At 38.2% G+C, this 25,941-nt stretch overlaps 1 protein-coding gene across 3 annotated transcripts in view; it reads right to left on the bottom strand.

The window, feature by feature from the left end:
- TTC21B (tetratricopeptide repeat domain 21B) overlaps positions 1–25,941 on the bottom strand; it is a 94,692-nt gene that overhangs the window by 36,351 nt on the left and 32,400 nt on the right. For all 3 annotated transcript variants that reach the window (XM_018064040.1, XM_018064033.1, XM_018064044.1), the window contains 10 exons: positions 23,118–23,275; positions 20,919–21,143; positions 19,609–19,847; positions 17,999–18,071; positions 16,936–17,046; positions 16,077–16,215; positions 13,588–13,694; positions 11,805–11,993; positions 8,951–9,061; positions 7,977–8,058 (listed from right to left, as the gene is read on the bottom strand). In XM_018064040.1, coding sequence (XP_017919529.1) covers positions 7,977–8,058; positions 8,951–9,061; positions 11,805–11,993; positions 13,588–13,694; positions 16,077–16,215; positions 16,936–17,046; positions 17,999–18,071; positions 19,609–19,847; positions 20,919–21,143; positions 23,118–23,275 — 1,434 coding nt within the window. The remainder of the gene's footprint in view (positions 1–7,976; positions 8,059–8,950; positions 9,062–11,804; positions 11,994–13,587; positions 13,695–16,076; positions 16,216–16,935; positions 17,047–17,998; positions 18,072–19,608; positions 19,848–20,918; positions 21,144–23,117; positions 23,276–25,941) is intronic.

A 25,941-nucleotide genomic window follows, 5' to 3' on the forward strand; every position in this document is an offset into this window, starting at 1 on the left:
TGTGTCTTCTTTGTAGAATGTCAATCTAGGTCTTCTGCCTATTTTTTGATTGGGTGATTTGTTTTTTTGGTACTGTGCTACATGAGGTCTTTATAGACTTTGGAGATTAATCTCATCAGTCTCATCATTTGCAAATATTTTCTCCAATTTTGTGGGTTATCTTTTTGTTATGGTTTCCTTTGCTGTGCAAAAAGCTTTAGAGTTTACGTATAGTTTACCCATTTTTATTTGTTTTTATTTCCATGACTCTGGGAGATGGATCCAAAAAGATACTGTTGCAATTTATGTCAAAAATTTATGTTTTTCTCTAAGAGTTTTATAGTATCAGGTGGTCTTACATTTAGGTCTTTAATACATTTTATTTTTCAGTCAGTCTACACATTCTGGTTGGAGCATTTAATACATTCACGTTTAAGATAATTATCAATATGTATGTTCTTGGTGCCATTTTGTTAATTGCTTTGAGTTTGTTTTTGTAGGTGTTTTTCCTTCCCTCCCCTTTTTTCTCTTGTGATCTGATGACTAACTTCAGTGTTTGGATTTCTTTTTCTGTGTCTATTAGAGATTTTCAATTTGCAGTTACCATGAGGCTCTGATATAGCAGTCTGTATATAAACAAGATTGCTTTTAAGTTGCTGATCTTTTAATTTCAAGTGCATTTTCAATATCCTGCATTTGTACTCTCCTCACAACTGCTGGTTTTGATATCATATTAGTGTGTGAATGATTACCTACCTCTGTGCTTCTTGTAGGACCTGGGTGTCTGTTTCTTTCTTTAGGTTTTGGGAAGTTTTTAGCCATAATTTCTTTATATGTGGTGTTGAGTTCTTTTTCTCTTTCTTCCCCTTCTGGAATCCCTATTATGCATAGATTGGCATGGTAAATTATCCAAAGGTCTCGTATATTGATTTTATTTATTTATTTTTTTCATTGACCTTCTGTCCTGATTGGGTGTTTTTCATTATTCTATCTTCCAGGTTACTTATTCATTCTGCATTATTTATTTTGTTATTCATTGTCTTTAGCTCAGTTTTTCTCTTGGTAAATGAGTTTTCTAATTTTCCTTGGTTCTTTTTCTTTTCTTTTTACATTTTCTAGTTTCTTTCTAAGTACTCTGCATTTCTGTTGACAGCCTTTCTTAACTCCTTCAGTATTTTCATTATCTTCTTTTTGAGATTGGTGTCTATTCACTGAAGAGGTCTGTTTCATTGCCTGTTCTTTCAGGGGAGTTCTTCTAGTCTTTTAACTAGGAGTGGTTCCTCTGCTTCATTTTACTTCTATTTCTCCTACTCTGAGTTTAGGAGAAACAGTTACATACTGTGGTCTTGGAGGCCTATTTATATGTGGGAGCGTCCCTATGTAGCTCATGTGGGATTAATATTTTTAGTGTGAGGGCTGTTTATTGTATGGATGCTTGTTGCCTCTTTCCTTAGTGTGGGCTAGTCATTATCCCCTTGAAGAGACTATCCAGATGCAGCTGCTGGTACCCAGTCATGGGGGTTCTCAGCAGTGGTGGCGGCTCATACACGCCCCTAGAACATGCAGTGGGAACAGAGGCAGCTCGTGAATGCACAGGGAATTCAGAAGGATGAAGTCATTGGCCGGAGACCTGTCCTGAAGCACAGAGGAGGGCAGTGGTGGTAGCTCACAACCATCTCTGAAGCCCTAGGGGCAGTGGTGGCTTACAACTGCTCCTGGAGCTCATGCAGGCTGCGTCTTGACATCTGAGAGCTCACAAAGGAGAAAAGGCTGTAATAGCGAGTTCCATCCCTCCCCTTGCACACTACCCACATAGTGATGCCCAGTCTCTAAAGCAGACCAGGCTTCTTCTGCCTACATCCTCAGGTGCAGCTGCAGATTCTAGCATCTTGAGGTTTCTGCATAGCCCACCCCACTTTACTCCCTGGATCTGATCTCTGAAGCCTGAGCTTCTCTACCAAGCCCCCACCCACACTGGTAGACATGTGTTTCAGCGTGGTGAGTGCAGAGTGGTGGCACTGACTGTCTGTGCATGTCTCTCTCTGCTCTAGCTGGGGCAAAAACAGTTGCTGCATGCGCCAAGGCTCCAAAGCTCCCCCTCTGTTCCAGCTGGTCTCCCCATGAGGGGACTTCCCAGGGTGCAGGACCCTTTCCTCTTTCACAGTTCCCTCCTAGGAGGACAGGCTCCATCCCTAATTCCTTTCTCACTTTTTTGCTTTTCTTTTTTATTCTGTTCTACCAGGTTATGTGGAGATTTTCTTTCCTTTCAGAGGTCTGAGGTCTTCTGCCAGCATTCAGTAGATATTCTATGACAGTCATTCCACATGTAGATACATTTTTGATGTATTTGTGGGAGGAGCTAAACTTCATGTCCTAATACTCTGCCATCCTGACCACACCCACCACCCCCCCACACTTGCCTTTCTTAAACCATAATGTTTGGTTTCAAAATTTTATTGCCTCTGCCTTTGGCATCATTAAAAAGAAGATATAATAAGAATACAGTTTCAGAAAGATTTGGATATTTGTAGTATCCGTAGACTATGAAACTCAGCTTCCCTGGTGGCTTAGACGGTAAAGCATCTGCCTACAATGCAGGAGACCCGGGTTTGATTGCTGGGTCAGGAAAATCCCCTGGAGAAGGAAATGATAACCCACTCCAATACTCTTGCTTGGAAAATACTATGGATGGAGGAGCCTGGTAGGCTACAGTCTATGGGGTCACAAAGAGTTGGACACGACTGAGCCACTTCACTTTCTATCTTTCTTTGACTATGCAAACTCAAGCAAATTACTCAAATTCTCTGAGTCTGGGATCACTCACTTTCTTAAAATAAGATTATAATATTGACCTTGAGAGTGCCACAGAAATCAAGTAAAATAAAAGCATTAAAGAGCTTAAAACTACAAACATCAATAGTAATATATAAAATGCCAAATATTGTAATAAAAACTAGGACTACCCTAAAAAAAAAGCCAAAGAATCTAAAAGCTATATTGGATTAGACAAGAAGTAAATTTAGGTTGAAATTTTTGGCCCCCAATTTTTTGCATGACTTTGCTAATGTGTTTGATGTATGATATTGCTGATATAATCTAAAGTCAACTTTAGGCCAGTTTCTTGAATAATTATCACCTTAAAATATTACTGAAATGCAGTTATTATTAGTTGAAGTTATAATTACCACTGATAGGTTAGATTGCATTAACTTGTCTTGAGGTTAACCATGAAATTTGACAGAGGACAAATCTGTACACTTAAGAAATCTGTCAAAAGATGAAATATATTATATTCTGAAAAGTTAGTTCATGATTATTTATGAGTAGTGAGGACTTACTAAAAAAAACAAAAACACAGTCTGATGTAATGAGGAATGAAGTGCTATGGAATTTCAGTGCACTTCTTAACATTGTCTGGGTGGGGAAGAAAAGGTTTCACATTGGACAGACCTTCCAGCAGCCTGAAGGACATGAGGGAGATTTGTTATTCAAAGTGCAGACAGCATGTGCAAAGACATGACTGATAATAGAATGGAGAATGCTGTATACTGAATTAGAGGAAGTGGGATACGAAATACAGATGGAAGGGTAACCCTGGCATATATTATTGTCAAAATAATGCTCTATTTTAGACTTTTAGACTTTTTAAAAGCAGAGGAATAGTTTTAGAATGAATATGATAGTCCTGTAATAGCCTGGAAGAGCAGGAGCCTAGAGACTGGAAGATTAGCTGGGAAACTGCATTAGCCCATGTGAGAGGTACGTGTGAAGTCGCTCAGTCGTGTCCAACTCTTTCAGACCCCATGGACTGTAGCCTGCCAGGTGCCTCTGTCCATAGGATTTCCCAGGCAAGAATACTGGAGTGGGTTGCCATTTCCTACTCCAAGGATCTTCCCAATCCACGGATTGAACTTGTCTCCTGCTTGGCAAGTGGATTCTTAACCACTAGTGCCAGGTTAATAAAGTCCTTAATTAGAGCAGGGGGCTAGGAGAAGATAGGATGTGATAGTTCACTGTTAAACAAAGAGAACTAATAGGACTTGCTAACCGATTAATGTGAGGCGGGGGGAAAACTCAGGATAATCTGGAGATTTTGAGAGAGAAAAGGTTTGTAATCTGTTAAGAGTGCAATAATTAGATCTGTAAGGAGAATTTTCTACTAGCTAGGTTAAGTCAAATTAGTACATTTCTGAAGGAAGCTCAAACACAAGGTTAAAGTATAAGATGTTCTGCTCAGAATAATCTATAACACACATGAAGTATTGTGCAGGTTTTAGAATAATTCTGAAAAAACTGACTAGTATATAAGTTTATAAAGTCCTATTAGGAATAAAGCATAGAATGAAAAGACTAAAAGCATAAAATATCACATAGACAATAAAATTTACTTAAAATTTTGTATTTTAAACAACTTGGTATTTCGCAGTCATTCATTGATCCATTTAACCAGTAAACATTTACTTTGCAGCATCTATGTACCTGGAAATATATCCGATGCTGGTGGCTGTATATTGTTTAGTATTTCTGGAGTAACAGGTCCTTCTACTGAATTTATAATAATCCACTTTTTGTTTGTTTTTAAGTAGACAGTCCAGAGCACCACTATTATCTATTTGAAAAAAGTGCTGGTGCCAAGTAACCTGGGTGATACCAAATTCCTGTGACAGATGAGGGCTTCTTCAGATCTTATATAGTGGCAATGTTGCCACCAAAGACTTACAAAAATATTCACAAGGGAAGAGATCTGTTGGTTTTTTTTTTTTAAATCGGGTTGGATAACTGGCTCAGAGGGAAATGTTGTAATATGGGAAAAGTTTGGGACAGGATGAATGTATTATGCATATTACCTTAAACAGTAGTTCAGATAAGGAAAAACAAAAGGGAGTCTAGAATCCAAGACAAAAGCCATGGCAGGAATAAAAAGAGAACAACTTAGGCCTGAAGAGAGTAAGGTTTGGGCAAATGAGGTGAAAGGGTGGCCCATATGGAGGACTTAAGAGTGGGCAGAAGAGGTACGAAGTTAGAGTGATTAAGAACACTCTTTAAAATACCATCTGAATAGAAGCTGGAGCAGACAGTGGGAGAAACGACATGGCCTGAGGAAGTCCAAAGGTGGGAGAAAACTTTCAAAGATGATAAAAATGAAAAGAAATTAAAATGCTGACATCACCCTAAAGACAAGATTTTTCCCTTTCAATCTTGGCCCTAACAAGGAATGTTTTATTTGTAAGCAGAAAGTATTGTTCTATAAATCCAAACGTTTAGTAACTAAAAGCATTAGTAAGTACAACATGCAGAGTTTATCTGGTCCTCTGGGTTGCCCTGCCTGAGGCACAGCCGCTTCTATAGTCAGGAGCTCTAACCCTCCATGGCGGCATCCTGAGACAAGGGGTTGGAAGAACTGAACGACAGCTCAAGATTTCTCTGAGTTCACACATTCTTTTAGCAAGTTCTTTTACACGTAAGGAACGTACATTCCCGGATCCCACCTTCCTTTTCCTTCTCCCTTTCCCCATATCCCCCCATTCCTTTTCCCCTCCCCCTCTTCTTTCATTTATTCATTCGTTTCATTTCATTCAAAGTTTATACTCAGCCAGATACTGTTCTAAATCTTCATAGCAATGAAGGCACAGTTCCTGGCCACCTGATGCTTGTAAATAACTGATCACACTTTTGGTTTTGTTCTACAAATGCAACACAAAACTAAAAACCAGGAACAGGGTAAGAGGATGGAGAATGATGAGGTGTCACTGGTGTAGGATGGCTGGGGAAGGGTATGCTCAGGAAGAGGCAGCACGGCAGCAAAGTCCTGAGTGGGAGGAGGCAGAACATATTCTGTGAAGAGCGAACAGCGAGCGAAAAGTCTCAGGGTCATAACCTGCTGGGGCTGTGGCTTACCACGTGTCTACTATCCTTTTCTTCTTCACTATCAGAGTTCCGATTTTATTCTATGTGACACTGTGTTCAGCTACAGGATGACATTTCCCACTCTTTTGCAGTCACAGAGGTGCTTCTAGAAAATGTTTTCTTTTTCTTTTTTTTTAAAAAGATGATTCACTGGGGAGGTAAGCCCTTTGGCTCATCTCCACGTTCCCCATCCAGAAACATCAATGCCGGAGGTGTGGTGGTCATCTTGGATGAAAAAGTTAGAATGAGAGTTTGGGGAATGATAGGAGCCTGGTGGGCTGTAGTCCATGGGATCGCAGAGAGTTGGACACGACTGAGCAACTTCACTTTCACTTTTATGCATTGGAGAAGGAAATGGCAACCCACTCCAGTTTTCTTGCCTGGAGAATCCCAGGGACGGGGGAGCCTGGTGGGCTGCCGTCTATGGGGTCGCACAGAGTCGGACACGACTGAAGAGAATTAGCAGTAGCAGAAGAGAAAGGACTCAGACTTCCTGATGATACTAGGGAATGTCTGAATCATTGCTGGAACATCTACTTTTCTTTTATTGATACATAAGAGTAAAATAAAAGCCCTAATTATTTAGGTCACTAGGAGTCTAGTGGGGGGATGGGGGTACCTCTGTTACTTTGAGCTGAAAGCATTTCTAAACTATTTGGAGCCAAGGAGTAGAAACAGAACTGAATTACAAGAATGCTGCAGTAAACTATCTGAGAGATGCTGAGCCAGGGTGGCAGCAGCAGAGGTGGTAACGTGATGGGATTCTAGATTATTCTGAAAGTAGAGCTAACAGGGACTCGCTCACACACTGGATGTGGTGTATGTGGAAAAGATGAGACAAAGGTAACTAGAAGGCTGGGGACCAGAGCAAATGCATAATGGATAATGCCCTTTACTGAAAGAGAAAGAGGCCTGGAGAGCAGGTCTGGAGGGAAGGAAAAGACCTGGTGTTCTACTTTGGATAGGTTAAGCTGAAGAGCCTCCCAGGCACCTGAGTGGGAGTACAAACCAGCAGTGGTGCAGATGAGTCGAGACTGCACACCGGACATGAAGGACACCGGGTCCGGATGAAGTCACAGGAGTGTGGCGAAGGTATTAAAGACGAAGGAAAAGTTTGAGATGAGATGTCTAAAACGTTCTGAAAATTAAAAGTCATAAAGAGAAGATCGATCTAACAAAGGAGAGTGAGATAGAATGGTCAGCTTGGAGAAGAAAAACCAGGTAAGCCCAGCATCCCAGAAGTGAAGAAAGTCTTTGATGAAGGAGCAGGGACAAACTGTGCTAAATACACTGTCAGACCTGGGGAAGCAGAGAACGAGAACTCGAGCTGGATCTGGAAACATGGTGGTCACTGGCCGCCCAGCTGACACAGCCTCCCTGGAGTGCAGGAGACACTGAAGACAGCACAGACAGAAATGCCTGAGAGGAAAACAGAAAAATGGAGCAGGAAGTGGACGGGGAGAGTAAATGGAGAGGTGGGAGCTGGTATGTATGTGTTTACTGCTGCCTTCAAGGTGGGGAGATGTCACAGCCTATTTACGTGCCAACTGCAAAGAAAATGGTACACAGACGCCAGAAGGCAAGCCCAATGCCCAGAGAGCCGTGCTGCGGGGCGGGGGCGGCGGGGGTGTGGGGGTGCGGGGTGCGGCAGGCCTGAAGGGGGAAAGGGCTGGGGCAGGCTGCCTTGGGGACAGGAAGAGGGAGACTTTCTCTTCCAGGTATTCATGTCCTCTCAGTGAGCCAGGAGGGAAGGCTCCTAGCTGAGGATGAGGAGAGGGGAAAGGTTATCAGAGGTTTGAAGTGAGAGGAAGAAGTGTAAAACAGAGATGGAGTGAGCAAATTCATCAGAGAGATACAGTAGGATTGCCTGGTAGCATCTGAGGGCACATTTGCGGTTGATGGTCTTAAAATGAGACCAGTGACTTTAATGACCAGTCATTTTCCTTATAATCATCTGAGCTGCTCAAGGGCAGGTGTGGAATAAGCAGTGTTGGATTTGACCACTAGTTGTGGTTTTTCCAAGAAGTGTAACCACCAAAAAGAGAAAAGGCGTTAACTGCATTTGAAGATAAAAATCAGCAGACATTTACCTGGTTTTCGTTCTAAAAGCTGTTGTAAATGAAACACGGCTTGTTCATAGTCCTGTTTTCTGAACATGAGATCTGCCATCATCTATAAAGGTAAAAGTTGGTTCTGAAAATACAGCCATGCGATTTTACGAAGCATATTATTCCTATCAAGGTTGACTGCTATGAAAACACATAGGAGAAACATGAGGGCAAAGTTTTATAAAACGGAGCCATTTAAAATTCAAGTACACCTTAAGCAGATTAGCACTGAGATCTGTCAAGGATGTGAAACAGATCTCTGTGTTCACAAAAACTATTTTTAGCAGAAAATATGTTTTAAGCAGTTATTTTTAAAACAGAAATTTGAAGGAAACTGTACTCTATGTGTTATCATAGAGAAGACAGCTCACTAGACTTTGTAAAAATAACAAGAAAATCTTTTAAAAACCCCAAATAATATCTCAAAGGAATTTAAAATTAGCAAGACTTACTGAGATTTTCTTATTACGTGTTTTAAAAGGGAGAGTTCTTGTATTTTTCAGTTATAGTGACTCATTTGTCAAATTATTAAATGAACCTCACAAACTGTCATCTATGAAGCTGTTTGAAAAGCTAACAAAAACCTCAACCCTCATAAAATTGAGAAAGACAAGCAAAACTATTTAAAGCACAGTGTGTTAAAATGTTATATGAAGAATTTTCTCTGTAATTCAGGAAGTCTGACTGAAACTGTTAGAAACTCCAGCATGTTTAAGTAAATAGTCTTTGGGAAATTATAACTTGACCACATGAACCATTCCTGACTAGGCATCCTTTTAGTCATACAGAAAAACTACAAATGTACTAATAATCTTAAAAATATTATTTTTCTCAAAAGCCAACAAGAGCCAGGCCTCACATCTACTATTAGTTTTATCAGGTAAAATTTGAAACTGCCACATGGAATAAATACAAGACACGACCGCCCCACTGGCACTGAAGTGTCCTGGACTAACCATGGTGGCGGCCTCATTGTCCTGGTCGTTCTGGAGAAGCAGAGCGCAGTGCCGCAGGCAGGCGTCAGGGTCATCTTGTAGCAGGTATAATCGGGCCAGCTCCAGCATTATCTACAGAGGAGGGCAAGGCTAATCAGAAACAGTCTAGAGCAGAAAGTTAGGAAAGTGTCTAGGGCGCAGATGTCACTTGACCAAAGTTAGTACAATAAAAATGTCAACCACGACAGGCAGGTAAAGCTATAGGTTTGCTCATCTCTAGTTTCTCTTATACTGGGAAAATTATGGAAAAACAGGCTGTAACTCACTTGAAAAGTAGAGAGAGACAAAGCATTGTGAAAAGAACAGGTCCAAAATTAGCAGCTAAGATTCTAGTCCAAGCATCTCCGTGATGGGGCCATGGCCCTGTACCTCTCTAAACCTGTTTCCTCATTATCAATAAAAGGCTTAAAGCAGAATCACTCCAGATTTACTACGACAATTTCAGTCACATTAGTTATCACTCAACAAGGTACCTGTTTGGTTGTGACTTATAAACATTTATTTTTGCCTTATGTCTGAAAGAGCTATATTAATTCAAAATGTTCAGTCTTAAACTTCAAATTCTAGAACATGGTTGTCTTGTGTTTTACATCACTTATATATTTAGCCATTTACTAGACTGGTTTTTTTTTTTTTAAATCATCTACCAAGATCTGAGAGTAGAAAATCCTAGAGATGCTGCCTGCAAACACTATCAGCACTAGCAGACGGCTCCTGTGGGGAACTGACAGCCGCCATTCCCCGCTGCCTTCTGGCGGGCAAGTCAAGAGAGAGGTGTGAAGGAAGACACATGCACGTGAGACTACATGAAACATGTAAAAGAATGAAATTAGAACATTCTCTAACACCACACACTCAAATAAACTCAAGATCAAAGACCTCAATGCAAGACTGGACACTATACAATGCTCTGAGGAAAACACAGAACACTCTTTGAAATAAACCGCAGCAGTATCTTTTTGGGTCTACCTCCTAGAGTCATGGGAAAAAAAAGATTAACAAATGGGACTTAATTAAACTGAAAAGTTCTGCACAGCAAAAGGAAACCATAATAACCCATAGAATGAGAGAAAATATTTGCAAGCAATGTGACAACAAGGAATTAATCTCCAAAATTAACAGCTCATGCAACCAAAAGATGGGGAGAAAATCTAAATAGACATTTCTCCAAAGAAGACATACAGATGGCCAAAGAGCAGGTGAAAAGATGCTCAATGTCACTTATCAGAGAAATGCAAATCAAAATTACAGTGAGGTGTCACCTCACACTGGGTCAAGAATGACCATCATCAAAAAGTCTATATCAGGTCTCCCGCACTGCAGGCAGATTCTTTACCAGCTGAGCCACACATTGAGGTTTGACAGAAAACAACAAAATTCTGTGAAAAAAATTATCCTTCCCCCTAAAAAAAGTCTACATCAAATGCTGTAGAGGGTGTAGAGAAAGGGAACCCTCCTACACTCTTGGTGGGAATGTAAATTGGTACCGCCGCTATGGAGAACAGTATGGAGGTTTCTTTTAAAAAAAAAAAAAACTAAAAATAGAACTATCATATGATCCATCAATCCATTCCTGGGCATATATCTGGAGAACACATAACTGGAAAAGATACATTCATCCCTACGTTCACAGCAGCACTATTCACCACAGCCAAGACATGGAAGCAACCTGAATGTCCATCGACAGAGGAATAAAGAAGATGTGGTGCATATTAAAATGGGACATTACTCACAAAAAAGCTGAAATAATGCCACCTGCAGCAACATGGATGGACCTAGAGGTTATCATACTAAGTGAACTCAGAATAACTAAAATCATGACATCATTCATATGTGGAATCTGATTCTTAAAAAATGACACAAATGAACTTATTTACAAAATAGGAACAGATTTATAGATATCAAAAACAAACTTATGGTTACCAAAGGGGAAATGCAGTGGGGGGATAAATCAGGAGCTTGGGATTAACATATGAACACTACTGTATACAAGATAAGGTTTCCCTGGTAGCTCAGCTGATAAAGGATCCACCTGTAATGTGGGAGACCTGGGTTCGATCCCTGGGTTGGGAAGATCCCCTGGAGAAGGGAAAGGCTGCCCACTCCAGTATTCTGGCCTGGAGAATTCCATAGACTGTATCGTCCATGGGGTTGCAAAGAGTCAGACATGACTGAGCGACTTTCACAAACAAGCACTGTATAGCACAGGAACTCTACTCAACATTCTGTGATAACCTATGTGAGAAAAGAATCTGGAAAAGAATGAATATATGTATAACTGAATCACTTCACTGTATACTTGAAACTAACATTATAAATCAATGATACAGGCCAATAAAATTCAAATAAAAATTTCAAAAAATACTGGCCATGTATATGTTTTCTACACGAATATTACCTTTACTCTAACATTGTGCCAATTGAGTTTGAGATTCAGTCTAGCCTTTTGTATATCCAGCACTAAACAGCCACTGATACACAACAGGTATTCAGTTAACTGAATTGAATCCTCTAGATTCAGGTATTTGAGACTGAGAAATCATTTTACAGTAATTATTAAAACATAGATGAACATAAAAAGCTTACAGATTTACTTTTTATCACTTGCTCCACAATAATTTTTAGAATCTAACATTATTAATTCAAGCAGTCATGTATTTTACAGTATTTATAAAACCAATATTAATATTTTAACTTGCATTTTTGGTACTTTTCTTTTCAAATCTTTGTAAATAAGCTGTTAAGAAGTTTACATTTGGGGAAATGAGATGACATCTGGATTACAAGGTGCTGAAAATTTTATAAAGGTACTGACCTTATTATCTGTCTCACAATGAACAAGAGCTTCTCTATAAAACTTAATTGCTTTTTCATAGTTTCGCTGAGCAACAGAATGTTTTGCAATCTCTGCACAAATTTCAGCTGCTAAATGTTTCTGCGCAGGAACTGCATCTGGCTGTTCCATCTGAACACGTTTTAGCACCCGAGCTTGTAATTCTCGAGCCTAGTAAAATGTAAGGAGAAAAAGCAATTAAAAAAAGAAGTAGAAAAGAAATGAAACAATTCTCAATAATTCACATGTAGCATAATTTTACAGATTTATTTAAGCATTATTGGTCTTCAATGTAACAAAGCCAGATCCAAAGATAATGCCTTAATTGAGGTCTTCAAAAGGTACTTGTTTGCAAATGAGCCGTGCAATTATCTTTGAAATTATAAAAGTACAGAGTCTTTTATAGGCACTCTCTGAGGAGGAAATGCAACCATGGAACAAATATTTAGAAAAGATACCTAGATACTATCATTAAAAATTGTAAATGTTTATTACATTAATAAAATAGTACCTAAAAGTTATTGAATCAAATATTGGCACTTCCCTGGTGGCTCAGAGGTTAAAGCGTCTGCCTGTAATGCGGGAGACCTGGGTTCGATCCCTGGGTCAGGAAGATCCCCTGGAGAAGGAAATGGCAACCCACTCCAGTATTCTTGCCTGGAGAATCCCATGGATGGAGGAGCCTGGTGGGCTACAGTGCTCGGGGTCACAAAGAGTCGGACACGACTGAGTGACTTCACTTTCACTTTCAGGGAGTAAGTGCATCCACATACTGTCAGTGGCATATAGATCAGTCCAGTCTTTCTGAGGGGAGCACCCCTGTAAAACATGCTCACTCTCTAAAATCACTGAGGCTACTGAACTTAGCTGTTCCATTCTTGGGACGGTATTAAGGACCTCACTTAGAAGGAAAACAATTTCAAAATGATGAGTCTGAAATCTAGAGATTTTAAATCCATTAATAAAAATCTACCATCAAAGAAGCCTCAAGGTCTCAAAGATGCTAATACTGAATTGTTCCAAACATTAAGAAATAGCATGTCTTAGAGAACAGTCTTTCTCTTGAATGGATATGCACAAATATTGAACAAAATATTAGCAAATATCTTTAAATTCCAGCAATATCTTTTTAAAAAAATCAAAAGGATCATTTATTTCAGGAATATAAGGATGGTTTAACATTTGAAAATCAATCAATATACCACAGGAAAAAAAAATTGGAAAAAATCACATGACCATCTTGACAGATGCAGAGAGTACATTAGATAAAATTTAAGTCATGGTACTAAAAATACTGTTAACAAACTAGAAATTAAGAAATCATCAAAACACATCAGCCACTTATATTTAGGAATACATCTAAGGAAACATGTACAAAACCTCTACATTGAAAAACCACAAACTATTAAGGGAAATTAAAGAAGATATAAATAAATGGAAGAAATAAATAGAAGAAGAAAAGTGAGTTTAACTCCTGTCTTTGACACTAGTTGAGTGAGTTCTTGCAAGTTATTAAACCAAGCTTCTTCAGTTGTAAAACAGGATTAAAAATATCAACCTTTCCTAATTGTTATATAATAATTAGTAATGATATTTTTAAAACAGTACAATCCAGTGGCATTCAAATGTTATTTCTATTTGACTTATCTTCCAGAATAGCTGGGCCAAAAGACTGTCTTTTCTTTTTTTTTTTTGTATATGGTATATTTCCTTCTGAGACCGCCACCCACGCTCATTCCTTCACAAACGAAGGTGTTTTCCTTACCTGCTGCAATGAAGTGACTGCATCATCAGGTCTGTCCACCTTACTGTAAACTTTTGCTAGAAGAACTTGAAAACGTCCATCCTCCATGAGGGCCGACAGTTCATTTACTATGAAAGAAAATATATTGGGAAAGATTATGATTCATTTAAAATGTTTACATTTTCCTACAAGTTCTTAAACTTGATTCTGAAAAATAGTGAATTAAGTTTAATAATGTTTAGTAAGTTAAATGAAGAATGGCCAAATTTGGCAGAGGGGGAAGGATTTATGATTAAAAAGTGGCCTGAAGAAAGGCTAAAGAACTGTAGAATAACTGGATCCTCTTCTTAGACATATAAGAGAACAATACAACAAAACAGTGAGAATTTCAATTTTCATTAAGTGGGTAAGCATTTCTGTTTATCGAAGTTATTCAGAGACAAGATAGGGTATTTGGTACATGCAATTAAGATAACTGCTATTTTTTAATAGTAGAACTTAATAGTGTATATATATATATGTATATATACACACACAAGCACACACATATACATAATAAAGGCTGACTTTGATGTCAACCTGTCTGGTTTCAAATCGAGGCTTTATCACTTGCTAGCTAACAAGATACAAATTGAACAGGGTATCTAACCTTTCTGTCCCTCCCTTTCATCTGTAAAGTATGGGAAATAACAGTGCCTATCTCATAGAACTATTGTAAAATTTCAGGTTCATAAATTATTAAATAGATGCAAAGCAATTAAAACAAAGCCTTGTACATGGCAAGTGCTCGAGTATTTAAAGAACTCTAGATAATGAACACAAGGTTGTTTCTCCCACCATTTATCAAGTGAGTCATACTATGTTTGAAGTGGTTTACATACATTGTTTCTTTAAACTTTCAATCTGAGAGGCATGTTTTGTTATTGCTATTTTACAGGTAAGAAAAGGTGGTACAAGGAACCACAAGGAGGCTGTGACAATGGTGAGAGCAGGTGGGAAGGAGAGCTGAGAGGGGTGGCAGCGTGCACCTGGGGAGGCCATGTAAGCCCCTGTAAGACTCCAGTTAACTGGGAGAAATGGGAGACAAGGGGGACTCGAGCAAGCGGGACTGGGCTCCCACTGTTTGAAAGGTCCAACACTCCTGCTGGGCTAGGAGCGACTGTGTCAGGGTGTGGGGTTGAGGGTGGAAACAGGGAGACCAGGTGGGGGCTACTGCTGTGCTCTACATAAGCAAGGACAGGCTGACAGTGGTAGAAATAAGGACACGCGAGAGAATTCTGAATACATCTGGAAGAACCAAGAGGGTTTCCAATGGACAAGGATAAGGGTGAAGGCAAGGATTTTGGCTCTCTGAAACTGTAAAGAAAAGATGAAGTTACTGAGATGAAGGCCACACACAGAACAGATGTGGGGAGGCAGATAAGGAATTCAGTTTCAGACATGTTAAATTTAAGATGTTTATCAGAACCCTGGTGCTATTCTTTATCAGCTAGGTGAACCTGTAAACATCAAGAAAACTGAGTACCATATTGTTAATTTAAAAATGGAGAGAATTTTATCTGCCTCAAAAACTAATGTAAGCACTAAGGCATCTAAGTACACGACTGGATGTGCCAAGCAAATAATTATTAAATGAAAGTATTTATACTGAATAAATGTAATATGCTTATGCCCATGGAAGTAAAACATACTCCTTTAATCTCTAAAACCTTTAAGGCCATCTGTAGTGTTTCAAGCAAGGTCTGACAAGACTCATGCAAGTATTTCTATGGAATTAAAAAATGCATTCAACTTTAGTAGGCTTTAAGTATCAACTTCAAATATACAATGGACTATTACTTAGCCATTACAGATAATGAAATAGTGTTATTTGCAGCAACATGGATGGACCTGGAGATTCACATTAAATGAAGTCAGAAAAAGACAAATATCATATGATTATCACTTATATGTGGAAACTAAAAAAAGATACAAATGAATTTATTTATAAAACAGATTTATAGACTTCAAAAACAAACATGGTTACCAAAGGGGAAAGCTGGAGGGAGGGATAAATTAAGAGTTTTGGATTAACAAATACACATCACCATAATCAACAAGGATCTACTATATAGCACAGGGAACTCTACTCAGTAATCTGTAATAATCTACAGAGGAAAAGAATCTGAAAAAGAATGGCTATATTGTATGTGTATATATATTATATATATGTATAACTGAATCACTTTGCTGTACACCTAAAATCAATACAACATTGTAAATCAACTGTACTCTAATAGAAATAAAGGAAGTTTTTTTAACTTAATTTTTATGTTACTTTGGAAAGTAAAGTGTTTCTCTATAACACAATTAACTTTCATAAACCTGTTTATATTTTTAAATATCTTATTTTAGTAGATTGACATTCTGACAAATCAACCTCACATATACTAAGGAGGTAATACGTACTAATATCAAAATAAAAAGGATCAGATATATCAGGTATACTTTTTAAAATTAGATTTTCATACCAGGTTCATGAGCTAGAGCATGCTGAAGAACTTTTTCTGCTTTATCATACCACTTCAGTTTTAATAAGAGCTCAGCCAGGTCATAGCAGAGATAATTTTGTTGTCCACTTTTCAGAGCAGCCTCATAATAAGTGATTGCCTAAACAGAATCCATTTCAGTTAGGAAAAGAAAAGGCAGTGAGAGTGACATTCAAGCATAGATCCTACACACATTATGACTTAAAGCAACTGGAAGTAACTTAAAAGCAGCTTATACACAAACTTGCACTATTGGTTAAGTATGTTATTTTTCTTACAGAATCAAAAATCACAGAGGGCAACTAGAATTTCTTCTAACAAATAACAAAAGTACTCAAAATTTTTATTCCAAAAAGTTAGTGAAATTTACTGACTGAAAATTCTTTGCTGGGTGTTATATATACGTTCAACAGTTACAAGGAGTAGGGCAAGAGTATATCAACTAGAGGAAAATCCATTATCTTGACTAGAAAACAAAAAACAGAAAAAAAAAATCTTCAAAGCACATGGCTCAAAACTGGTTCAACAGAAAGGATATCTATTATGCTTTTTCATATAATGAAAGAGATATTAACAGTAAACATATCTTAATTTACTTGATGGCAAAATTTGGGTGTAAAATGAAGCCTGACATAAAGTTTAGGGTCCCAATATCCTTTGCAAAATGAAGCAGAGAAGAATCTGAGACACTGAGGAAGTCCTTAACACAAATTCCAGTTTGTAAAAACAAATTTGGGGTTTCCAACCATTAAGATACAAACAGTGCTTGCTGAAGATCTCTCATCAAGCAGGGGTCGCAAATTTGATCCAACAGATATATCTAAAACTGTGAAGTATTTACCTTTGAGTAGTTGTGAGTTTTCACAAGAGCTTTCCCAATTTTGCTTGCCAATGTTCCATCCTTTGGGTTGTGATTCAGTGCCTGCTCATACGCTACTATGGCTTCCTCAGGCTAATGTTGGCAGATACAAAAAATAAGCAATAAAATAACAGCTTAGTTGGCTCCCATTAAATGACAACACTTCTATAACTAAGCTCTACATCTGGAAAACTTAACAAGACTAATAAAGCACATAGTAATTCCAGAAACATTAATAATTTCAGGGAAATGACAGTCACTAGTGCAGGTATAATTTAGTAGGACAACCCCAACCATATTAAGTAGGTCTGGGTCCTCATAAGTAGTCATGTGAGAACTGAGAGATAGCTGCTTGACTTTTCGCCTGGCAGTCATTAGAAAAGACAGAATCAGAGGGTCAGAGGATTGCTTCCCTTTGAAGAAAACTTCACCTCAGCCAGTAGCTCTTTCCACCCTTTTAAAGGTGACTCTCACTTTACTTTGGGCATCTCTACTTCAAATGACAGTGCTGAGTAACTGGATCTTCGTTTGAAAAAGACAACTACAACTTTTTAACTGTCATGGTTGTCTCCTTTTTACTGTGATGACACGATCTTCAACTATTAAGTAAACATTAGTAAAATGAGAGGCAGGGAACTGGATAAAGGTGGTTAAAAGGTACAAGCTTCCAGTTAAAAGCATTACAGATGTAATGTACAGCATAATAATTAACAGTGAGGTACATTATACGTGAAAACCGTTGAAAGAGTACATTCTGACAGGTCTCATCACAGAACAAATATTTTTTTTCTATTTTTAAAATTTTGTACCTACATAAGATGACGGATAGTCACTGAACTTACTGTGATAATCATTGCATGATATAAGTTAAACCAGTATGTTGTATCTTAAACTCACAGTGCTGCATGTCAATTATACCTCATTAAAAATGGAGGGAAAAAAACCCCAAATTCCTTTCCATAGAATGTTATGCTAATCACAAAGAAGAATTTTTGGTTTTTTGTTTTGTTTTTAAATCTACGTACAGTAGTATCAACAGCTTTACCTCCTGAATATTCATGTATGCATCACCAAGGAGAAGAAAAGACCGAGGACTGGGCATCCTTTCAGCCATTTCTCTGGAAATCAGATGAAGTCTATTTAGCATACTGAATACAAATTTTTTCTTCTAAGCCAATAAAAGAAAAGCTCACTTATTTCAATAAACTAATAGCCTTTGAGTACTCTTTATATCCCACAGTGTAATACGTACTATTAAAACCCTACCAATACTCACAACCAGATTGTTTACTCTAGGTCAACAATTTTTTTCATTAAATTTTCCATTTCTTGAAAAGCAGGTTAAAAAAAAAAAAAGAAAGGCAGGTAGAAGTATACTGACAAGATAGTAAATATGTAAGCTCTCATTATCCAGAAATATGTTTTGCTCTCCTTAATTCTAAAATGATGTGGGAATGAAATTTCAAAATATGGCAAATACTTATTGTCATCCTATGCGTTTTGAGCTCTGATATTCATGGTGTAAGTCATATACAACAATAAAAATACAAAATCTTCTATTTCAATATTTGCTGCTGCTTTTTATCTACAAAATGTGAACTGCTAAAGGTGAAAATACCAAAGTTGCTCAAATAATATGGTGCTAAGTCTTTAGTGTACATCTCATTTAATTGGTCCAAAAACTAATGAAAAAAGAGAATTAAGACTTTACAGATAATGCTAAGAGTTTACTATATAGCTAATGTGTCAGATCTGCTTAAAAAAAGAAACAAACAACTATGCTTTTAACTACTATACTATAGTGCATCCAAATCCATGTACTCAATTTTAAAATGCTGTCACATAGTTAGAGGTGATAGTGCTGATCTTTTAGAAACATCACAGAAAACCTAATTTAGGAAACTCCAGCCCATTCAACTATACAGGGGTTGCTTCTCAGTTTCTTTGCATCACTCACTAACTACAAAGAACCTGAACAGATTTCTGGGCTTTGATATTTGCAAAATATAGATGAATCAACATGACTTAATTCATCAACATTCTTAAGGACAAAACATTAATTTCCTTTCACATGGGTTGTGTGCTTGTATCTTTATCTTTTTGTTTGGGGAGAAGTGTAAGAACAACCTGTGTGTGCATGAGCACACTCACGTCTGTGTGCTGTGTATCCCACTAACTCCTAAGGGCACCGGCGTATGATACTTTCAACCCCTGCCATTTCTGTAATCCATACCTTAGTGCGATAAGTGCATAATTTTCTTCTGCTATGAGACAGTGTTAAACATGACTATTTAGTCCCTGAATTGTTACATTACATAATGCTTTTATGCTATTAGAATACACGTAATTGTTGCTCTTTTCCTTCCCACCCAGGAAGATTCGAGGTCCAAAAACAACACCTGAGGAGGGAGATTGAGCTGAGAAACTGGAGGGAGTCACAGGCTGAAATAAATTGTAATCACTATGATTTAGGTTTTAGGGAGAGTGTAACCTGGTTAGAGTGACTATGGCTGGTCGCAGTAGAAGGAAGCAAGAACACATTAAGGAAGGGATCTATAAAGTATACGAAAAGCAGTTAAAAGGAAGAAAGAAATTTGGGGATTAATTTTAGGAGATAAATGTGTCAAAATATAATGGGCCGAAAGAACCATTTACCTGTAACAAGTGATATATAACATTTTCTCTTTTCTGTGCTTCAGATATATATCTGCCATTTTCTCCTTGGCCTCTATGAAATACGGCTGCTCGGCTGTAACATTCTGAAGCATGCTTAAAGCCCTCTCCACATCCCCCTGGGCCAGAGCTAGGTCTGCGTTAGCGATAGTGACACGCAACTCTTCAGACGTCCCAGAAAATTCATGGATGGCGTCTTGTAAAACTTTGGCTGCCTCGTGCTGTAAGGGTGACATCAAAATAACATTCAAAACTGTAACAAATCACACTACAAATGGGGGTCTTCTAATACAGAATGAACAATAAATGCTAGCACAGTCTTGATATTTGTGATATATTGATTGATTTTTGAAAAGCACAAAAATTTAAATCTAAACTCAGAGACCAAATTAAGATGACATATTTGTTAGCTGAAAAGTGTTCTTGTAACTATGACAACAGCAGTTGCTACGTAAGAGTTGCTGCTACTATAATTTAATTAACATTTACCTTGCATCCAGCATTGTATTAACCCATTACTTCTTATGACAATCCTCCAAGGTAGTTACTATAATTACCTCCCACCTTGCAATAAGGAAAATAGACTCAGACAGTTAAGGAGTTAACAAATGATGGAACCAGCCTGACTCCAAAGCCTAAATTCTTTGTTATGTTCATTACTGCATCTTCAGTGGGATCCAGTCCACAGTCACCCTCTGGACCAGATGGTTCTTCACTACATAGCAGGTTATCCCCTATACTAGGACATCATTTTTGTTATATGCCAGGTGAAAATATTTCCTAATTTCCAAACCAGTACCTCAATGAACCTAAAATATCATTTATTTTAATTCATCTCAACTTAGGAGATTCTAAAAAAACTCTGATTTAAGAAATGTTAAACCAAGAAAAAAATTGTGCATTGTAGAATCAATCTATAATAGAATTGGTTCTCCTTATTAAATGCATTTTATGTTAATTTGTTAGTGAAGTAGAAATTCTTTGAAATTTGGCAAGTACCTAGACAGAGCCTTACTTTCCACTAAAATATGAAATATGAAGTAACTGATAAGCAACTGCTGTAACTTAAAAAACAGATTATAAACAATAAGTTCCTCATTTTCTACAAGATTCTAATTCTTTTCTCAGAATTGCATTCATGCTTGCTTCCATCTGGTGCCAAGTGATGAGAAACAAATTTTCTAAACTTAACCACTTGTTCAAGGGAATAATTTTTCATTTTTATTTCCTATGACTAGATATACTTGGATAACAAAGTTCAGATCTGAGCAACTGAATTAAATTTGACCTACCTGTTCTCCATTTAAACGGTGAACCTCTGCCAACTCAAGAAAGACTGATAAACGATGGCTTGCATCAACTTCAGTTTTTCTATATTTTGTCTTTGAGGAAGATCCAATTCTCCTCATTCCTGGTAAACTCATTGCCATGTGCAGAGTTTTAATTGCTTCTGCTATTTCTCCCATTTTCTTTTGTGACTGTGCTTTTATCAGATGATATAAAGGATATTCTCTCACCTGAAAAAATAATATTCAGAAATCCTTCCTTGGAGTGCTTACAACATCAACACATAGTTTACAATCCATAAAATGTTATGATAATAGGAACGCTGAGGACAGTCTACCCTGTGAATGCATGAGGTCCTTTTCTGTCCTCTTACTCATGTTCTGATCATTTATTGAAAAATCAGAATTCAGGTAACCTGCCACTACCTAGTATTCCCTGGTGGATCAACAGGTGCTGCTACCATGATAGGAGACTTTAGAAGGCCAGAAAGTATAGTCGAATAAATTATTTTAGTTTTCAGAAAATGAAATTTCTTTATCTGAGACTTCTCCTACTGAAATATAAGGTATCAGATTTCTACAATTTCTTTTTATTTTCTAATTTTAAGATTAAACATTCAGGGCATGTTAACCAAACACGGGTTTTTGCCCTTTGATACTACTCTGAAATGTGTACTATTGAAGCTTCTGTCTTTAGTTTGGCTACCAATGGCATATACAGAAAAAATGAGAGAATGACAGACGATGAGGAAGGAGTCAAGAAAAGAAGATGGTACAGAGTGAGATGATGTGGCAGCCATCTAACCTCCAGGATGGCTACAGTCCTCCTAAGGCTGGCTGGCTTCTGAGCCAGAGCTAGGCATCAGGTTTATCTGTTGTCCTTGTGTAAATAATCACGCTTATGCTCTGATCTCAGAGATCTTGATTCATTGGGTGTGGTGCTGGCACTGGGGTCGTGATGTACCACTAGTCTTAAGAACTACCATCCTAAGAACCAGGTGTTACTTTCTACAAACCTTGCCTGCAACTCGAGTTCTCCAGTTAACTAAAGGGTTCTCACATCAAAGAGTCAAAGACGCTGCCAGACAAACAGAAAGTCTGAGGAGCTCCTGACGAGACTTCAGGAAGCCCCTGAACCTAGGATTTTCTGTAATGCTCAGGTATATGGGATGTTTACACTGAATGTCTTGGATAGAAATCTAGTGTGTTTATGTCCTCAAACCACATACCAACTTTCAAAATGACTAGGCATTCTGTGATGATGCATCCAAAGTTATTAAAAATCAAGGTCCAAGAAAGAGACAAACAATAAAATAAAAATCCTAAAACATAAAAATATTTGGCACAATGTTCTATATTAAAAAGCATAGACATCACTTTGTTGACAAAGGTCCATATAGTCAAAGCTATGGTTTTTCCCGGAGTCATGCATGGATGTGAGAGTTGGACCATAAAGAAGGCCGAGTGCCAAAGAATTGATGCTTTTGAACTGTGGTGTTGGAGAAGACTTTAAAGAGCCCCTTGGACTGCAAGGAGATCAAACCAGTCAGTCCTAAAGGATATCAACCCTGAATATTGGAAGGACTAATGCCGAAACTCCAATACTTTGGCCATCTGATAAGAACAACCAACTCATTAGAAAAGACCCTGATGCTGGGAAAGATTGAAGGCAGGAGGAGAAAGGGACGACAGAGGATGAGATGGTTGGATGGCATCATTGACTCAATGGACATGAGTTTGAGCAAGCTCTGGGAGATGGTGAGGGACAGGGAAGCCTGGCATGCTGCAGCTCATGGGGTTGCAAAGGGTAGGACAGGACTAAACAACTGAACAACAACAATGCTCTATAACTGACAACTATCTTTATATGTATTCACAGTACATTTAATGTTCATTAAAATTGTAGAGTAGTAGTATATAAGTTTTATAGAAAAGAAAACTGAGGTTCAGAGAGCGAGAGGTAGAAAGACCAGACACTAATTCCAGGTCTTCTGTTGCCAAGTCCATGTAGTTTTGTTAAACTAAACCACAGGTGCCTCCATTTTTTTCTCCTAATGCTAACGAGTTCAAAACATTTTCCACTAAAAAAATTCATTTATTAGCAAAATGTTACAGGCTAAAATACAAAACAGTTGAACATGTAAACATTTGCTAAAGGTTTAAGGACAGCGATATGACTTATCCACTTGAGTCTGGAACACTTACCTTAAAATTATAGCTCAGGCATAGTTCAAGAGACTGAGAACACAATTTGAATTTTTCCTGAGACAAATAAACCTGAGCCATCAGGAGATGAGCATCGGCATAGGAAGGGCTGTGTTCTAGGCAATGCTGCAGGTTATTATAAGCTGCTTCAATATCACCTGGTGAGGAAACAAAGTGAAAAAAAAAAAAAAGATTACGAGGAAATCTGAGAGAAGAGGGAGAAAAGTAGTCTATGGATAGTTCTGGTGTTTGACCTTGAGGTCCTCAGCTTAAACTCTACCTGCAATACTAAGTCGCTCAGTCATGTCCGACTCTTTGCGACCTCGTGGACTGTAGCCTACCAGGCTCCTCTGATCATGGGATTCTCCACGCAAGAATACTGGAGTGGGTTGCCATGCCCTTCTCCAGAGGATCTTCCTGACCAAGGGATCAAACACACGTCTCTTATGTCTCCTACACTGGCAGGCAGGTTCTTTAACACTAGCGCCACCATCTGCTTCTTTCTAGTTTGCATGAAAGATTATATCCAAAGCCAGGCCATCCCCTTGGTGATAAGGAGCAAATCAGAGTATGTGAAAAGATCAGAATCCATCACCACTGTTACTGACAGTCCTGTAAATGTACTTTTACTATCCTTGTCTATTTTTTTTTTAATTTATAACTTCTTTAAAATATGTAAAACATAGAAACATAAATAACTAGAAAGTTACAGTGCCACATTAAGAAGAAAGAGTTAGTCTAGCAATCATTCTTGGCCACAAATTTTACAACTGCACAAAAGACAACCCAAAAACCATAGGAATATAGTCTAGAAGTTTATAAATGTGAGTTACGGATTTTAAATGCCTCTTAATACTAACTGAAATATTCAAATGTTCTGGAAACACATCTACTGTATATCTAGAAGTCTTTTTTTTTTTTTTTAGTATAGTTGATTTACTGTGTTAGTTTCAGGTATAAGTAGTGACTCAGTATTTTTGCAGATTATATTCCATTATAGGATATTAACTACATCTGGGAGTCTTAAAACAGAAGGAAATGATCAAAATGAAAGTGATCAAAATACTGGATTCTACCTTGGGCTGACAGCTAAGGGAGGAAGAGGCTCTTCAGAGAAACACCAGCACAGACTCTAGGTGCTAGAAGTTTCGTGATATAACCCACATTGATTCACATTTAGCCATCTCATAAACTGGCCTTAAGCAGGTACAGCTAGACCAGAGCCCTGTGTAACTCTGCTAAATTATTATCTGTTCAATAACTCTCTATGACCTTACCTGACACCTCAACAAACAAAATAAGGCTTACAATCAGGCCTTCAGTCCCAAAGGCTCAACCTTCTTATAACAGAAATCCATTTAAACAGAAAACATTCTTCTTAAAAACAGGGGATTAATAAACAAAAATTTGGCTGTGTTAGTATAATAACTTATTAAATGAAGTGTCAAAATCTGTCAATTAACCATCAAGCATAATCAATATTAGAGTTTTCATTCTGAAGCAATCCAACACTCAGAACTCTACAGGCAAAAAAAGAAAGGAGGATTAAGCATAATAAATTTGCAAGTAAATTACCACCCCCACATTCTTTCAGGAAAGAGAAGGATCACAGAGATAACCTGAAAAAAAGTGATTATTACTGGGACTTCCTTAGTGAACCAGTGGTTAAGAATCTGTCTTGCAAGGTAGGGGACACAGGTTTGATTCTCGGTCAGGGAACTACGATCCTGCAGGACACGGAGCAACTAAGCCCACGCGCCACAATGAAAGATTCCACATGATTCAGTGAAGACTGTGCATACTGCAACTAAGACCTGACGCAGCCAAATAATAAATATGTTTTATAAAATAGATTATTTCCCAAAAGAGGGGTTTGCAAACAAGAGCCTGAAAAAAAAAAATGAGAACTATGTGAATAACTGAGATCGTTTTTGTTTCTTCTAAAGGTAAAGAGAAGGAATATGGCCAGTTAGCTTTAGAAGGCCACTAATTACTTAAAAATGAAGAAACAGGTCATTGTTGGGAAAAAAGGCCAAAGAAACATCACATCAATATCACATTCTTATCTGAGGTCAGCTCAAATTCTCTTGAGGAAAAAAAGAAATTTCATTTCTGTCCTGCAGTTCTGCCTCTGTCAGGGTCTTCTGTAATGAAGAATTTGGCTGGCCTTGGTTCCCAGGAGACCATCTCTAGATCTTGGAATAACCCAAGCAATAAGAGTGTCTTTGTTATTCATGGTAGGCCCTGATAACTTATGCTAGTATGACTAAGGGCTGGCCAGGCCAGAGATCCCAACCATGTGATTAGAGGGGTAGGGACTCTGAGTCATCCATACCACCTGACCTGGGGAGAGGGGACCTGTCTATGTAATAAAACTCTTGGGTAATGAACCCTGGGTGAGCTTCCCTGCTAATGGTCTAGAGGTGTTGTCATATGTTGATGCATCAGGAAGTTGATGTATCCTGACTCCACAAAGAAACGACAATGGAAGCTTCGCACGTGGGACCCTCCCGACCTCCACCTCTGCTTCTCTTCCTTTTGCTAGTTCAGATGGATATTTTTTGCTATAAAACTCTAATCCGAGCTGCAGTGCCTTCCTGACTTCTGTGAGTCTTTCGAGTAAACTACTGAACCTGATGGGAGTCGTCAGAACCCTTAAATTTGCAGCCAGCAAGTAAACATGCAAATAGCTCTGGGAACCCCTGAGCTTGTGGCTGCTGTCTACAGCTAGGGCAGTCTGATGGAGACTGTGCCCTTAACCTGTAAGTCTGGTCCAACTCCAGGTAGTTTGTACCAGAAGTCACTGCAATTGGCAGCTTAGCAA

The sequence above is a fragment of the Capra hircus genome, chromosome 2 (assembly GCF_001704415.2).
Source record: "Capra hircus breed San Clemente chromosome 2, ASM170441v1, whole genome shotgun sequence".
NCBI classification, from domain to species: domain Eukaryota; kingdom Metazoa; phylum Chordata; class Mammalia; order Artiodactyla; family Bovidae; genus Capra; species Capra hircus.